Source organism: Cydia strobilella, chromosome 7 (genome assembly GCF_947568885.1).
Source record: "Cydia strobilella chromosome 7, ilCydStro3.1, whole genome shotgun sequence".
NCBI lineage: Eukaryota > Metazoa > Arthropoda > Insecta > Lepidoptera > Tortricidae > Cydia > Cydia strobilella.
In genome coordinates, this window is record NC_086047.1 from 5,665,548 (window position 1) to 5,682,348 (window position 16,801).

At 37.7% G+C, this 16,801-nt stretch overlaps 1 protein-coding gene across 1 annotated transcript in view; it reads left to right on the forward strand.

Annotated features, from left to right (window-relative positions):
• The window catches only part of LOC134742977 (uncharacterized), a 50,694-nt gene extending 40,407 nt beyond the window's left edge, over positions 1–10,287 (forward strand). The window contains exons 39-45 of the mRNA XM_063676211.1: positions 1,328–1,471; positions 4,416–4,546; positions 6,497–7,048; positions 8,152–8,346; positions 8,986–9,248; positions 9,320–9,505; positions 9,586–10,287. Coding sequence (XP_063532281.1) covers positions 1,328–1,471; positions 4,416–4,546; positions 6,497–7,048; positions 8,152–8,346; positions 8,986–9,248; positions 9,320–9,505; positions 9,586–10,048 — 1,934 coding nt within the window. The 3' untranslated portion in view covers positions 10,049–10,287. The remainder of the gene's footprint in view (positions 1–1,327; positions 1,472–4,415; positions 4,547–6,496; positions 7,049–8,151; positions 8,347–8,985; positions 9,249–9,319; positions 9,506–9,585) is intronic.
• The last annotated feature ends 6,514 nt before the right edge of the window (positions 10,288–16,801 follow it).

The window sequence follows — 16,801 nt, forward strand, 5'->3', positions numbered from 1 at the left end:
ACCTATTCAAATTCAAAATCATCATTTAAAAGTCAACTCTACTCGCTGACATCATAAATCAACTCAAAAATTTGCATTAAATTACTTTGCCACTCTTGTGGACAAATTGCAACTTTCTCTTACGTTTTTGAAACATAAAAAAGATAAAGACGGGATAGTGTGTATAAAATTCACAGATAGGTCGTTATTCATTAGGCATAATATGATGTTTTCTCAGACTAACCTATCTGTTTATCTCTACTCTTACTCAAATCATTCCCGCACCGAAAACCCTGAAGTATGCTTATCAGACGATGCATCCAAGCCGTAGTTAGGTAATTACATCTCTCCTGTAGATATACCGAAGATTAAGGGCTATAAAGCCTAATTTTATTAGGTAGGTACCTACTCCTATTTTATTTACCAATAAGATAGGTATGGCCAAAATTGAGTCAATAGAAACACGACGCCCAAAAGAAATATAAAGTATCTGTCAAAAGCTCAGAGCAGCCATAATCATTAGTTTTTCTATTTTCCTCATCTATTGAATTCCGTTACTCCGAACTTAGTTAATAAACGCTGAGGTCAAGCAAGTATATTGCAAATGTATCCTCCAAGGAATTGTATTAAAAGGCACCAATCGCAAACGAATAAACCTGAAACTGTCCATCGGTAATTTCGCTTTGGGGCCCGGTATTGCTACTCATAAATAATTCGAGGGTCACCTGCAGTGGCGATATTAATCCTATGTATTTACTCTGGAAAATGGAAATTTTGGGACCAATTAATAATAAAAGCAAACGCTTCTACCCTTACTTAAATTGAAACGGCTTATAAAGGTGGGCTTGGTCAAAGTAAAAAACACAACATCGATCCCCAACTGTCAAACGATCTATACTTAAGCAAATTGGCTTAGTTCTTATTACAAATCAATCGTCCTATTTTTAAATAACACAAAATTTCGCATTTTTAATGCAATTGTCCTTTTTTCGTCCAACTTCTAAAATCATACTGTCTTTTATTACCACGTTGCAATGACCGCCTGGAAAGAGGCAATGGTCTGCTTTTAAAACATAGTTTAAAGGTTCATGATATTTTTTTCCAATTAATGTAATGGAAAATTATCTAATGCGTATGACTACGAAATGAGAATAAAATTATTTATCCTTGCACTTATCTATCCTTTTTTCACTTGAAGGCACAAACGAAGTCCAGATTGTTACATTCGTCAAGAATAAAAACGGATCACTTTTATTCAAATTTCCATACAAAGCCACCTGTTTTTATTTATCTCGCATCACAGACCATACCAGTCTTGATCGTATTAACAGTTTGCAAACATTTTCAGAAACCCCAGAGCTACCGACGGTAGCGTTCGAGTCCCCATCATATGTGCTGCGCGCTGACATGGCGCAGACAGGACTACTAGGACTGGTCCAAGCAACAGCGAGCAACGGCGAGAGTATAGCGTACTCCCTAGCTGTCGGTGATGGTAAATATTATAACATTGATCGGAGACCGGAAAACGGACAGAAGCAAATATTCAAAAGGGTGTATCTTTAAAGAAGATCTTTATTTAATCTTAACTGTACAACTACTCCTCGTCATCTTAACTTTTTCCCGGTTGCATCTTGAACTAGGCCGAGGTGACCGAGGTCTGCTTTAGCAAGCTAATCCCAAGAAATGACACGGACACTAGTATTTACTAATGCAACTGCCACCTGTTCTTTCAATCTAGATCTTAGTTTCAAAAATCCGTGTACTCGGTTCAAAACCAAAATTTTTTCTTTATCACTAGGCCACCGACGCTCAATTCTAGAACATGTCTAGATTACACTTCCAAGCACGAGTTAATTGTTGGCCATGTTTACCCCTATATATAATCTTCATTATCTTTTGTCCCAATTCCTAAAACTAAGGTGCAGCAAAGCTGTATGTCGAGTTATAGGGCCGCCTTTACCCGGGGATAAAGATGGCCCTGTAACTTGTACACGACGAGTTATAATTCAAGCAGAGATAGATTAGGGTAGGTAGGTTAGGTAAGTAGAGCATAAAACCATAATCTCGTGAAACGCATAAATCCGATAGATATCTTATTTTAGAGCGTATGGGTTAACATCCCTAATCAGCTTATACGTTAAGCCGACATTCGTAATCCTGTTCAAATATATGACGGACGATAGATACACGAGATTTGAAATCGTAATGAAACTCAGATCATAAAATTACTGTAGTACTTACCTATTTAAAACACAAAATTGCATGATTAAATTAAGCGCCTGGTTGTAACACATTAGCAAGATCGCACAAAAAGAATTTATTGCCAAAATGATTAAGCATACATGTTGCGTAGTGAAAGATAGGTACCTAAGTTTACCTAACCTCTATAAATAGCTCTATACACTGCTACATCATTTGTGTAGACAGCGCCTAATTAGTAGGAATAAAAACCATCATCTTCTTACTGCTAGTTATTTATAACTTCGAAACGAAATAGGTACCTTTTGGATTTGTCTGAGCGCTATCATTGGCACAAAACTTTAAAGAACGGACAAAAAAGCCAATACAATATAGGTATTGTATATGTTAAAGAGTCCCCGGCAAGCTCGGCCGAATTTCACCTTCCCGTACAAACGGAGTTTCGATCTCATTTTAAAAGTCCGTGTTGGATTGTAATGAAACTTTGCACATACAATGACATGAGGTATATCTAGGACTGTAATTAGTTTATATAGCTCCAGTTTATAATACAAACGAAATACAGTACCGGCCAATTATATACTTTTTTTTTATCTGTGAGTGACTTCCACCTCACTGCTTTAGTTACTTAATCTAGTAGTATTCCTTTGTATAGGCGATGAAAAAAATTGGTCTTCTGTAATGGTTTTTTTCATAAAGGTTTTTTTTTAAATGCATTGTCAACATCATTGCTTTACTAGAGGTTTATTAGTAATATGCTGAGTCTCCTATTGTAAGTCACAGTATTTCATTGCAGTATTCATCATATATTTGAATAAAATGACTAGTAAAATATGCAATCTACAAACTAACCTATATTGTTTACTCTATACAAGCTCAAAGGTGATATATTATTGGCCGGTACTGTAGAGCAAAAACAAGTTTTGTATGAAAGACATATTCACTGTATTTTTTTAAATATGGGATCTGAAGCTACATTAACTAATTACATACATAGATATACCTTATCCTATTGTAAATTGTAAGTACAAAGATTCAGAGCTACTCGTTTTAAAATGAGAGCGTATCTTCGTTTGTATGGAGAACCGAGCTTACCGGGGACCCTTAAATAGCGATGTCTTCGAGAAGGTCAAATGTAAAATTTTACTATTCTACCTCACCCTTATTAAGAGGCCGTAGTCGATTTTGGAGCAAAAATGTAAAATTGATAGATTTAGTCGTTGAAATTATAGACGTTTTGTTACGTAATATCTAAATAACAAGTATTGATTTCTATTAGCACGTCTTCTCATCTTGCCTTTTAATAATGAGGTCGCGAGCGTGCTTCACCGGTAATGCATGAAAAAAAGGGGCAGTTTTTAAAAATCATCAAAAAATCATGGTGGTAAATTATACAAATTGATGTATAAGAATAGTTTCAGCAAATATTGTAGATTGTTTAAGTATCAAAATTACGTTGAAATTAAGTCGATTTTTAGAGAAATTGTCACTTGTTTTGAAGTAATTTCTGGAAAAAATTGATTTCGTCTAACTTTCATTTACACTACTTCAAAGTCATAATAATAAAAATATAGTCTGATAAACGTCAAGTACAGGATATTTGTAATACAAAATTACCATGTTTAGCCGTCCAAACATTACGAAATTTACAAATAAGAGCGACAAAATCAGTGCTTTACGCGCGTTTACCTAAACGTCCATCAGAAAAGCAAACATTACTAATTTAGTGAGTCTGTTTTCAAAAAATTGATCTGATAAAAGGTAAGATAAGAAGACGTGCTAATAGAAACCAGTACTTGTTATTTGAATTAGGTAACAAAAGGTGTAAAATTTCACGGACTAAATCTATCAATTTTACATTTTTGCGACTAAAATCGACACCGGCCTCTTAACACAACTTCATTTGTCAATCTATTAAACAATAATACCTACCTACTAAAAGAACTTTGAATTATTAACTAATTAATTAATTTTTTAAAGTATTTTGGAACCACCAGGTACACCATTCAACAGCACAGGCATCTCGCGAAAAAAAATCAATTCATCGACCCGAACTCCCACGCTCATTAGGTATCAAGGGACACACGCGAAAGTTTATTTTAATAAAAAGCTCAAACATTTTTCCTTATCCCCCGTCTTTGTTATTAATGCGGCCAATAACTTGTTAGCATTCGTCACACTAAAACCATTATCTGCAGCGCCAAAAACATTTACTTTTCACTTGTCTTTGTTTCCAGCCCATCTCCGAGAGCGGATTTCGATTAACAGCATTGGAGAAATGCATTTGTCTGCACCAACAAATACTGGCGTGTATAGCTTCCAAGCGATAGCTACATCAACTATCACCCAAGTCCAAGCCACAACAGCGGTAAGAAAATATCTAATATAATAAGTAAAGGCTTAGCTATAGAAAACGATGACTAACTTATAACATAAATATTTATTAGATTCTATAACGAAATCTGAGCCAATATTTTTAGCAGGAGCCTAGTTTAACTTGTTTTTATGTATTATATGTTCCATCCACGTTCCAAGTCCAATGTTTTAATTATCAAACTATACAACAAAAACAGGCCACTTATATGGTCGGCTCATAAGTTCTGTCACTGGCCTTTACATTTTAAATTTGGAACTCCTAAAACAAAAACCGTTCTGCATTTGAATTTCGAATCTTTATTAAATATTTGAGTAGTATAATTTTGCAATTTTCTGTTTTCTTCAACATGGAGTGGACGCTTAAAGATAGCCGTACCGCAATAATTGCACTATATCGTTGTGGTCACTCGCCGACTAAAATTTTTAAGCTACTTGAAAATTTAAAATTCTCTCTAAGATTTGTGTATCGTACCATAGAAAGATACAGTGAGGTCTCTAGTTTAAATGACAAGAAAAGAAGCGGTCGTCCGCGTACAGCTAGGACTCCAGCGGTTGTACAAGCAATTAGGGCACGCATTGCCAGAAATCCCGCTAGGAAACAAAAAGTTATGGCCCTCCAGATGGGTTTGAGCAAAAACACGGTAAAAAGAGTGCTTAATCAAGACCTGAGACTTCGTGCTTATAAACGAAAAACTGGCCATCTTCTCAATGGTCGGCTTAAAGCTTTAAGGCTTAAAAGATCTAAAGCTTTATTGAAGAAGTACGATAAAAATAAGCACCGTTGTATACTGTTTTCGGACGAGAAAATTTTTGACATAGAAGAAAACTGTAATAAACAAAATGATAGAGTGTACGCTCGCAATAGTAAAGAAGCGTCTAATAGCATTCCCCGTATTCAAAGAGGTCATCACCCTTCATCTGTGATGGTTTGGCTGGGAGTTTCTTATGCGGGCGTCACTAGTATGCATTTTTGTGAGAAAGGAGTAAAAACTAGTGCCAAAGTGTACCAAGACACGGTGTTGACTAATATTGTGAAACCACTATCCCATACGATGTTTCTAAACCAGCATTGGGTTTTCCAGCAGGACTCTGCTCCAGCCCATAAGGCAAAGTCTACACAAGCCTGGCTCGCCTCCAATAAAATCGACTTTATACGGCACGAAGATTGGCCCTCCTCTAGCCCAGATCTTAATCCTTTAGACTATAAAATATGGCAGTATTTAGAGGAAAAGGTGTGCTCAAAACCTCATGCAAATCTAGACTCGCTGAAAAAATCTCTTGCTACGGCAGTGGTCAATATCGACATGAAAGTGGTGCGTGAATCCATTGACGACTGGCCACGAAGACTTCAAGCCTGTGTAGATAATTATGGCGGTCATTTTGAATAAATGTTATACATTTAGATTCTCTAGTTTATAAGCTTTCAAACGCTGTACAAATTATACGGAATAAACTTAAACTTTTGATTTTATTTGATAGTATGTATATGACAGAACTTATGAGCCGACTAGGTAAATACCCATAGAATGTTTCGCTTCATTGCTCTCCGGTCCCGGTTTTTTTTATTTATATTGTGTAATTTTTAGGGTTCCGTACCCAAAGGGTAAAAACGGGACCCTATTACTAAGACTCCGCTGTCCGTCTGTCCGTCCGTCTGTCCGTCTGTCTGTCACCAGGCTGTATCTCATGAATCGCGATAGCTAGACAGTTGAAATTTTTACAGATGATGTATTTCTGTTGCCACTATAACAACAAATACTAAAACAGAATAATATAAATATTTAAATGGGGCTCCCATACAATAAACGTGATTTTTTTGCTGTTTTTTTCCGTAATGGTACGGAACCCTTCGTGCGCGAGTCCGACTTGCACTTGGCCGATTTTATTTTCATCTTCTTTGTTTACACTGAGCATGCATGCCATTAAAATTGTTACTGTGCAGATACAACTAACAGTAGAAGTAGTCGCAATATGCGGAGACGACCACGCGCTCCCGCCTCTCATTATCCTGGACAGAGACGAAGAGGACCCACACACTAACCTCGTAGTCCTCGACAGCGAAGCTCAAGCAGGTTGCCAGTTCAGGCTGACCAATCGCTGGCCCCTCGACCAAGACTGGCTCTACGTTGACAACACTGGTCTACATGCAAGAGCAATCGATCGAGAAGACCCGCGAATAGCTTTCATGGCATTGTCGCAAGTTCAGGTGGAACTGGTATTGGAATGCGCTAGTGACACACAGAATCGGGCTAAGCGGTCCACAGTAAACCCCAGACTAGACTGGCTCGGGCCCTACGAATACGGAAGCAACAGATGGATACTTACAGACACAATTTTATATAACTCTCGAAGAAGCTTCGTCAACTTGATAGTTAACGATATTAACGACAACTACCCTATATTTGTCGGCAATGAAAACGAGCCCATTGTGTGTGGATATCCTATTCCTGAACTAGAATATATTGTCCTCCCTCGAGCTTTGGCAGAATTAAAGGTAAAGTTTACTTTCATTCAGGGATGTTGCGGATGCCGATTTTTTGACATCCGCGGACGCAGATGCGGGTGCCGATATTTAAAGGCTCACATCCGCGGATGCGGATGCGGATGTCGAGATTAGGCACACAAGAAACGTCAAATATTACACTTTATTAATTTTTATTTAAAAAAAACGAGACTTATAGTCTTTGAACAAGAATATAGGTGCCCCACAATCGCATTACTATACTAAAGTCCAAATAAATCAAATTTTTCACTTCTTTTCGCTGTCCGTCATAGGTCATAGGCTAAAGTGCTCGATCGACGAATCAGAAAAACGAAACGAGATTCCTATTGGCTAATGACAAAATTACCTAGCACTTACGCCGCCGCTAAGACCTTCCTGTGCCTACCTGTTCCACATCCGCATTAAGCTCCGCATCGGTTTTATGCGGATGCGGATGCGGATGTGGATGTGGATGCGAATATTCGCAACATCCCTGCTTTCATTTTATACGACGACCGACTGGCGTAGTGGGTAAGTGACCCTGCCTATGAAGCCCATGGTCCCGGGTTCGAATCCCGGTAAGGGCATTTGTTTGTGTGATGAGCACGGATATTTGTTCTGAGTCATGGATGTTTTCTATGTATCTATGTATGGATTTATATAGCGTATATAGATACTTATGCATATCGTCACCTAGTACCCATAATACAAGCTTCGCTTAATTAGGGACCAGGTCAATCTGTGATTGTACCCAATTTTTTTTTAAATATTCAATTTGATACGAACAATTATAGGTTTGATTTTACGTAACTTTATACTTTACATAAGCGTTGTCAGTAACAAATCATGTGAGATTAAAAATACGCACCTAACATATAAAGGTGGGCATTTACATAATTTTACGTCTTAGACGTCAGCACGCACCTAAGTCTCCACTTTGAATTTACCCTTTGAGCGAAATACTAATTTCCATACCAAATGTGAATCCAGTGAGTTAATGTTTAAGCTGTTATTGCGAATGCTCCCGCAAAAAAGTCACGCATCATTTCGTGACTCCAATCTCAAGTCAAGTGGATGAATGTTCATGTATTTTATGGGATATTGGGTTACCCCAGGCCACTGACGCTGATGTGGGTGAGAATGCGGCGCTGTCGTTCTGGAGTGCGTCGGAAGTTTTGGCGGTGGCGTCAACTACGGGCTTTGTCCATGTCAGGGATGGAGCCAGCCTGTCGCAAGACCAGCGCCTCGTTGTGTCAGTCACTGACCTTAACGGGAGGGGAGACGGTCTAACTACATCTATAGAACTTCTGGTAATTCTTACTTACGTATAGTTTATTTTGTAATTAAGCCCTACACGTGAATAATAGTTTAAAAGTGTAAATAATAGGGTACATTAGACCCCCTTTTTCATAAAACGCCTCTGTTAAATTTTGGCAAGTGTCAAACGCAATTGTAAACGTGCGGGATAAAGACAAACGGATAAAAATATTTATCAATACCTTCATATTATACCTACAATAAGGCAATGTGTTAGCAAAGAAAAATAAGTAGGCTCACCTCACCCCATACATATTATGTAGATAAAAACCTATTTATACGTTGTTTTAAGCGAACTTTGCAAAACTTATTTTAATAAGATTAAGTTTTAAGCGAGTTATAAACGTATTATTTAATAACTTTTACCATACCTCCCATACAACTTATTATTAACCAGTAAGGACAGCCATATATGCAGTGAGCATTCTCAGCTCACTTATTTTTTTGTGGTTTAGTAATATATTACATGGACTTTTCGGAACACGATAGTAAATTGTGTTATAGTTAACACTATGAGCTATTCATCTGGGAAAAAAATAAATGAAATCATTTATGGTTAGGTACTTGTCAATAAACAGTCAATAGGTACGGAATGGAAAAACCTACGACTATAATGAATTCTCTCATTCTAGGTAAAACTATTAGATACGAGTCATATCGGTGTGGTTACTGTCCGCAATGCATTCCTAGACCAAGAGCAAACTATTTTGGAAAATCTGAGTTCGGCTGTGGGGTACGAGGTCAAAGTCCTCAGCTCCGCGGTCATATCCGATGACCCAACCGATTCTGCGAATACAAGACGCAAACGAGAAGTAACCACCGAAGGAGCGTCATTGCAGCTTTATGTGTACGGCTTAATTGATCGCGAACCGGTGGCCGTTGACCAGCTTACAAAGTAAGATAATAACAATTCGATTCATTATTTCAAAAACGTTCTCGTTATTAAAAAATACCATTTAATTTCAGCGACATAACCCACAATTTAATAACCGGGGTTGATGTCACGAGCACAGTATCTCTGGAAGATTATCTAGAAGGCCGCGAGATATACGGCGGAGGACGTGATACAGGTCTATTAGTCGCAACAATAGTCCTGAGTATCCTGCTCTTCATACTAATGCTGCTTATTGCCTTATGGTTCTTCTTCAGATGGTAAGAGTACAGTTACTAACATATTTTTGCTTGTGTTATCATAGTTAAACTAAATCACGTATTCACGTCATTGTTCACAGGAGAAAGGCACGAAGTTATGACCAGTTCAGTGACGCTAATAGTTTAGCCTCTCGTGATGAACCACTGGAATCACCGCAAAAGATTGACAGTTTGAGAAAACCAAGACTCAATATAGAGGAGTTGAAAAGAAGTGAAAGGAGGCTTCAAGAAATGCTTGACGCTCCGGTAGAAGAAGTAAGCCCGAAAGCACAAACCTCGCAAGTAGATCCCAAAGAATCAGTCGATACAGTAATAAATATGGCACCGTCTCGGGCCACCGACGTTACACTGCCCATAGTAATACAATCAATAGACAAGCTTAAAGACGACGAGAATTCAGGAGAGGAAGATGAATTTGGCGAAAGGATAAACAAGAGCCGGAGGAAATCGGTAGTTACTTTTAACGAGAATGTGGAAAAGATTATTCACGTAGAAGACATTCCGGATGATAATTCATCGGACTTAGAAATATACAAGTTTTAAGTGTCTATTAAGTGCAAATAAATACATGGAAATAATGTTATTAAAAACTTTTTTATCATTTTGATAATATGATTAAAACGTTTAATCTGTTTCTTTAAATAAATTCATTACCTAGTATGCACATCCTTTTGTTAAACTCCAGAAGCGTGAGTAAGCTCGAGCCAACGACCTCTCAACGACTAACAGATGTTATCATGCACTTTTATTAAATCGCAATAAACAGTGTATTCTTTATAAAATCATTTACTTACTTCAATCAATAATTCATTTAGTCAACAAGATTATAAAATCAAACATCGTCATGTAGCTAAATAATATGATTGTGACAATGAGCCGGCAAATAAGGTTGATTTTATTATGCCGTTAATTATTTCTTATAATATCAAAAACTGTAGTAGATGTAGATATGCAACATTTTGCATTTTAATTATAATCACTTTATCTTCTCAACTCTTACTGGCAATGCGCACAAATTTTGATTACGATGGGATCAACCTGAAAAGTTTATGGCCCATTTTTCCTCAGGCACTTTTGGCATCAGGCGGTTGTAAGGTATCTACTAATTTAGATTTATGTTTTCAGACGTACTATACGTGTAGGTTCATGTAGGTTTTTATTTTGGGTAAGTACCTAAGATCTAAGATTGTCTGGATCTGCTGATATGCGATTATTCTTGATCTTTTTATCATTGAGCACATAACTGCGATTGTAGTATATAGCGTCACTTTTGAAAGACGTCCTTCGAGAAGTCAATTTTTAGTCGCTTTCCGAGGAAAGCGACTAAAACATTTAAAAAATATATACATATATGAAAACGCTCGACATAAAATTTCCTAACTGCCAGCATTCCTGAAATACACTACACCCAAATAAATTAAACCTAAAAAAACATAGACAAAGAGTTGTATTTTCAAAATATAAACATTTTCTTTCACTGCGTGAAGTGGCTCAGTATAGAAACTTTCAGTATTGCCCTCGTGTGAGTATAAATATGAGATAAATATGTCTCATGTAAATGGATGCGTAACGCAATGTGAGTACACATTTTTTTTAATTTTTAATACTAAAGTATGTCTAAGCTAAATCTGCATCAACTTTTTAACGACAGTGTGGTAGTTTAATTATAAATGTAATGTTTTAATTTCGACGTATATGGTGCGACTTTCAAGTCTGTGTAGAACTAGCGTGGACTGACTTATTTTATACCAATAGCAACCCCTACAGTATTATTGACGTCATGGATTATTTAAAACACACACTACCAACTGATATAAGCTAACAATAAAACCGTACCCAATCAGACGAGTTATTCGACATTCCCGTCCAGACTCTTGGGATGTGACTATAATTGGCCTCGACATAACAAAGCCTTTCTTTTGGCACAGATATTTCCATATTATATTGTTACGTTATAAAAAGAACCCTCGTCTATATTTTGTCGAACGGTAAAGCTACAGCATATTATTAAGATTATATTATAAATGTTATCTTATTAGGGTTTCGTACCCAAACGGGACCCTATTACTAAGACTCCACTGTCCGTTTGTCCGTCTGTCTGACTGTCTGTCAGTCTATCTGTCACCACGCTGTATTTCATGAACCGTGATAGTGACAGTTGAATTTGAGTAAAATTTTCACAGAGGATATATTACTGTTGCCACTATAACAACAAATACTAAAATGTACGGCACCCTCGGTGGGCGAGTCCGACTCGCACTTGTCCGGTTTTTACCAATCCTATTTCAATAAATTTAAAGGATATGACATGACAGTTAAGCCTCGCCCGCTATCACAAAATATGTTAGACACCATATGACGGGACGAGTACGGTTATCTTTCGGGCGGTTGTTTTAATGGTCATTTAAATTATTATTCGACTCACAGTCGTCTGATAACATCTGAAACATGTTCGAATTTTGCAATTATGACGGTTTTTTTAAGGACTTAACTTGTTACAGACACATGGACAGAAAATTATGTGGATTTGTATTTAATGAAGACAAACAACCTTTAAATGCGGCTTGATTATGGCTGCAAAGAAATACTCGACCGGACTCTTGCCTTCACGAAATTGGCGTACGTAATAAAGGTTAACAGTCTACATCTAAAAACACGTACCACCATGCACCAGTTTGACACACACTACATGTCTGACCACATGTTAGAGTCAGGTCAGTGTCAAACTCGTGGTAAGGCTACAGGAATTGATAAACTTAGTTGATGCTGTATTATTTATTAGACATAATAATTTAATTTCATACATTAAACTCTACAAACTTCAAAACAACAAAATGTAAGTAAGTAAACCTTCATATGTGTACAGTTATGTTTTCCCTTTTTTAGGGTTCCATACCCAAAGGGTAAAACCGTCTGTCCGTCTGTCACCAGGCTGTATCTCATGAACCGTGATAGCTAGACAGTTGAAATTTTCACAGATGGTGTATTTCTGTTGCCGCTATAACAACAAATACTAAAAACAAAATGAATATTTAAGGGGGGCTCCCATACAACAAACGTGATTTTTTTGCCGTTTTTTGCGTAATGGTACGGAACCCTTCGTGCGCGAGTCCGACCGGCCGGTTTTTTACAAATTTTTCTTGAGCCTTTGACCCTGACCTGACACTATAGGTACAATACATACAATACGACCGCGTCTTCCTATCTAGATATATATAAGTAGACTGCTAAAATCATAAACCATCCCGTAGAGTGTAGTGAATAGGACGGGTACAATTGGTATAGAATCTTCATATCAACTATCTTAATGAAATCAGAGCCTGTTAAACAATGTACCCAATTCATTTTCATAACTTCAGAGTAAATACTGGTTGTAACAAAAACACCCATTGCATATTCGTAGTCATTTTGTATGGTACACATATGGAAATTTATATGTAGGTACCTATCTAAATTAAATCTTTTTAACGAATACCGCATGAAACACAATCTAGTTATAAAGAATTCCTCATAGCATAAAATGAAAAGAACTACCAGATTTGAATACTGATGCATGTATACATTAACCGCTATCGACTCCTACTCGTTCGTTCGAAAGTTGACTACCTAATCAACTTTTCACGATAAATTAATAAACTTACTGAATACAATCAATAAAATAATGGCGATGATTCTAACGTCCTTAAAATTACTTACCATATAATCATATTTAAATTTTTCGTGGTTTGGCGATGTCACAGAATAAGTAATAGACAATGTGGTCAAGTGGTTCAAAGAGTAAATAGCAGAAGAGTGATAAAAAGGTATTTACTTATTTTATTCTTAGTTATGGAAAGTCATACGCGCCTCTCGATTTTTTTAAACTACGTTAACAAACAAACTACGTCAATTTAAATAGGGTATCATTTTATCGATCTGCAAAATATTCCTATTTCGATAAACAAAAATATATATTTGGTCAGCCAAAATATATATAGCAACTTAAGGTTAGCAAGTATTTCTAAACCAGTTCGCAATTAATGTCATACTAAGCTGCTCTAAATTGATTTGGTTGGCAAATTAATTATTTGATCGGCAGTAAGCGATCCACCATTAATCCAATTTTGTTAAGCAGTCAGTGGGTAAGCGGATTTTTTCATTTTGGATTACAATTAACATGATCCGCAAAAATTGGTTAGCTGAAAAATCAGTTGATCAGCAAATGTCTAAGCAACCTAACCCCTTTGCTGATCTGCGAGCTGCTCAAATGATATAATGGCTATTTTTTGCAGATTTAATTACTTCCCATTTGGATACATCCCTCTTTTAATAACATTAAGTGCAAGGTAAACAACATCAGTCGCTGTCACTAAAGGGTCGGTACCGGGTACCTTTAAATTGGTTATTACCGTCTATTTTGGAAGATTTGATAAAATATAAATAAATAAATAAATGTAAATATTATAGGACATTATTACACATATTGAAGCCCCACAGTAGGCTCAGATACCGATTTATATGATATAATAAATACTTAAATAGGTACATAGAAAACACCAAGAACTCAGAAACAATTTTCCGTGCTCATGACACAAATAAATGCGGACACCGGGATTTGAACCCACAGAAACATCTGCTTCATAGGCAGACTCGCTACCCACAAGGCCAGAACGGTCGTCAGATAAACTGTCGAACTCAACCCAGTTGTTTTTAGTGTTATGATACTTATGATATAAGAAGGAAACGAGCAGACAAATCGCTTGATGGTAAGCAATTACGATCGCCACCAGGGGTTGCAAGTGCGTTGCCGATCTTTAAGATGGGAATACGCCCTTTTCTTAAAGGTCGTATCGGACCAAAAATACCGCGGACGGGGAAGTTGTTGCCCACAACAGCAGTTTATTAGTAGTCTGGAGGCTTCAGAATATTGCATAATCAAGTCTCATCCCAATAAGGCCTAATATAAAATCCTCTGGATTAAAAAATACCAGATATAATTGATGAAATAATCTACTTATATACACAAACTTATACGATTCTTCACAGTGAGATCGTGATTATGAATTTTGACTGTCTAAGAGTGTCCAAGAAGAAGAATTATAGTCGAGTAGGCCCCAGATGCGAACGCAAAGTCACGTGATCGTTTCTATACATTTTTAAACACTTTAACTGCCCCTCGCTACACTGACATGGATCGACACGTCCGTGCATTACAGGTAATGCACAAATGTATAGAGCCATCCATTTCTGAATCCCGTAGACTTGACAAAGTAGTTTGATGGTGCATGTCATGTAATACACGGACAGTAAAAGTGTTAAGTTGCGATTGGCATTTTATATAAACGAGTATCACCCCCTGGGCTTTTTGTGCAACCAGAAAAACTCTAAGATGAAGAGGCCGATAACGATAACTAAAATCCCTATGAATTTATCTGTCTGTTACCTTTTCACGCTTAAACCGCTGGAGCTGAACCAATCTAGATGAAATTTGGTATGGAGAAAGTGTGAGGCCCGGGGACACAGGCCCGAGGACATTCAACATACGATAGTTATTATCAATCATGATCATCATCATCATTCCACGCAGACGAAGTCGCGGGTAGAAGCTAGCATGTCACTATTTTTGCATGTTACCATGGAGTATGACAAAACAGTACTTGACTTATTAGCATTTATGCACAATGTATCCTGGTTGCGTTATTAATTCTGCAAACTTGGCCATTATCGTGAGTGGGTAATAGGTGCATTCGCATTTTAGTTATTCGATCTGTTTCCGATATGATACTGATCTGTCAATGTCAAAAGTGACATCTTTGGTTTAAGAAATGTCAATGACTGACAGATCAGTATCATAATTATCGAAAACAGATCGAATAACTAAAATTAGAATACGCCTGTAAATGTATTCCAACATTCCGTGATGGCTCGTGTCTATATTCTCAGATAAGTAGGTATGCTAAATATGACATAGGTGCTATACACATTAGATACTTATATTATAATACTGTATTTATATTACGATTAATTACAATAAGAACTTCTCTCTCTCTGGTCGGTCCCTCATGTTTGAGGATCGTGGTCAGTATCAGGGTTGCATCTGGAGCGGATGATCTGCCTCCACCGGTTTCTGTCCAACGCGTCTTTGACGACCGTGTAGAAAGCAAAGGATGACGAGTCTTTAACTTGATCGGTCCATCTTATTGGTGAACGACCTCGCGATCGCGCCTTTGGTGTTTCCAACCACAATAAGAACTTAGTCTCGCCTTTTTATTTAATAAAAACATCCTGTGTTCAACTCAGCAGACCAGCGTTCTCTAAAGTTTATATGATAAAATACCTAGTTTTCATTATGTTTCTGTCGCTGTATCCTCCTGACAACCGGCGTCCTACCCATAGTACATAGATCCCAATCAAGGCTAGCAAATTTTGAAACCCAATCGTCAAAAGGGGTTACCTTCGCGTTTGCCGTTTAATCTAAACAAATCCTTATAATTTAATCTGCACCGACTTCGAGGATTAACAAGTAATTTCATGTGTTAATTAGGTATAAATCCATCATATTACGTACAAGTTCACAGAATCTAAACTTAGAACAAACATAGCCGGTGTCACTTGCCCTTTATCAAACGATTCCAAATCCGGACGAGGCGAGGCGGTGGACGGGTGCTTTGGGCAAGAAACCTTAGTTACCTACCTACAGTTATACTCGTAGATAAAAATAAATACATTTTACTGATTTTATTCAATAAATGTCAATACAAAAATAAAAAAAATTCAATAATAACTTAAGACTAAACTTAAGCCTAGTCAAAAAGTCCCCCCCGAGTTGTCCCTAGCGCAAAGGTGCCCATCACACTAGCCGCATTACCACGTTGAATTGCGATGGACAACCTTTGCGCCAGGTACGAACCCGCGCGGGCATCAGACTCCTTCTCCCTAATGCGACGTCCCACTTCCCTAATAAAGGCAGTTAGAACCCCCAAGCACCCAGTAGTCTCAAACGCCAGGGGTACAAAATAATAATTACCTGCCAGGTTCGCGTACCTATCTCGCTTTTTGACCGCGGCAAAATCTGTCGCGGCACCAGCTGTCCGCACAGTTCGGCCGAGGTGTGAGACCGCGAAAGTGCTAACGCACGTGGCGTTCCACAGCAGGCACTTACCCCTATGCCGCGGCACCAAAGTCAAGCCATCGGTGCGGCAGAGGCCCGGAGGCTCCAGGATACAGGGGATGTTGGCGGATGTTAAGGCCCTCCTTACGATGTCATTGAGAGCGTGGTGACGCGGAAACCTCCCCGAACAACGACAACAACTCTTT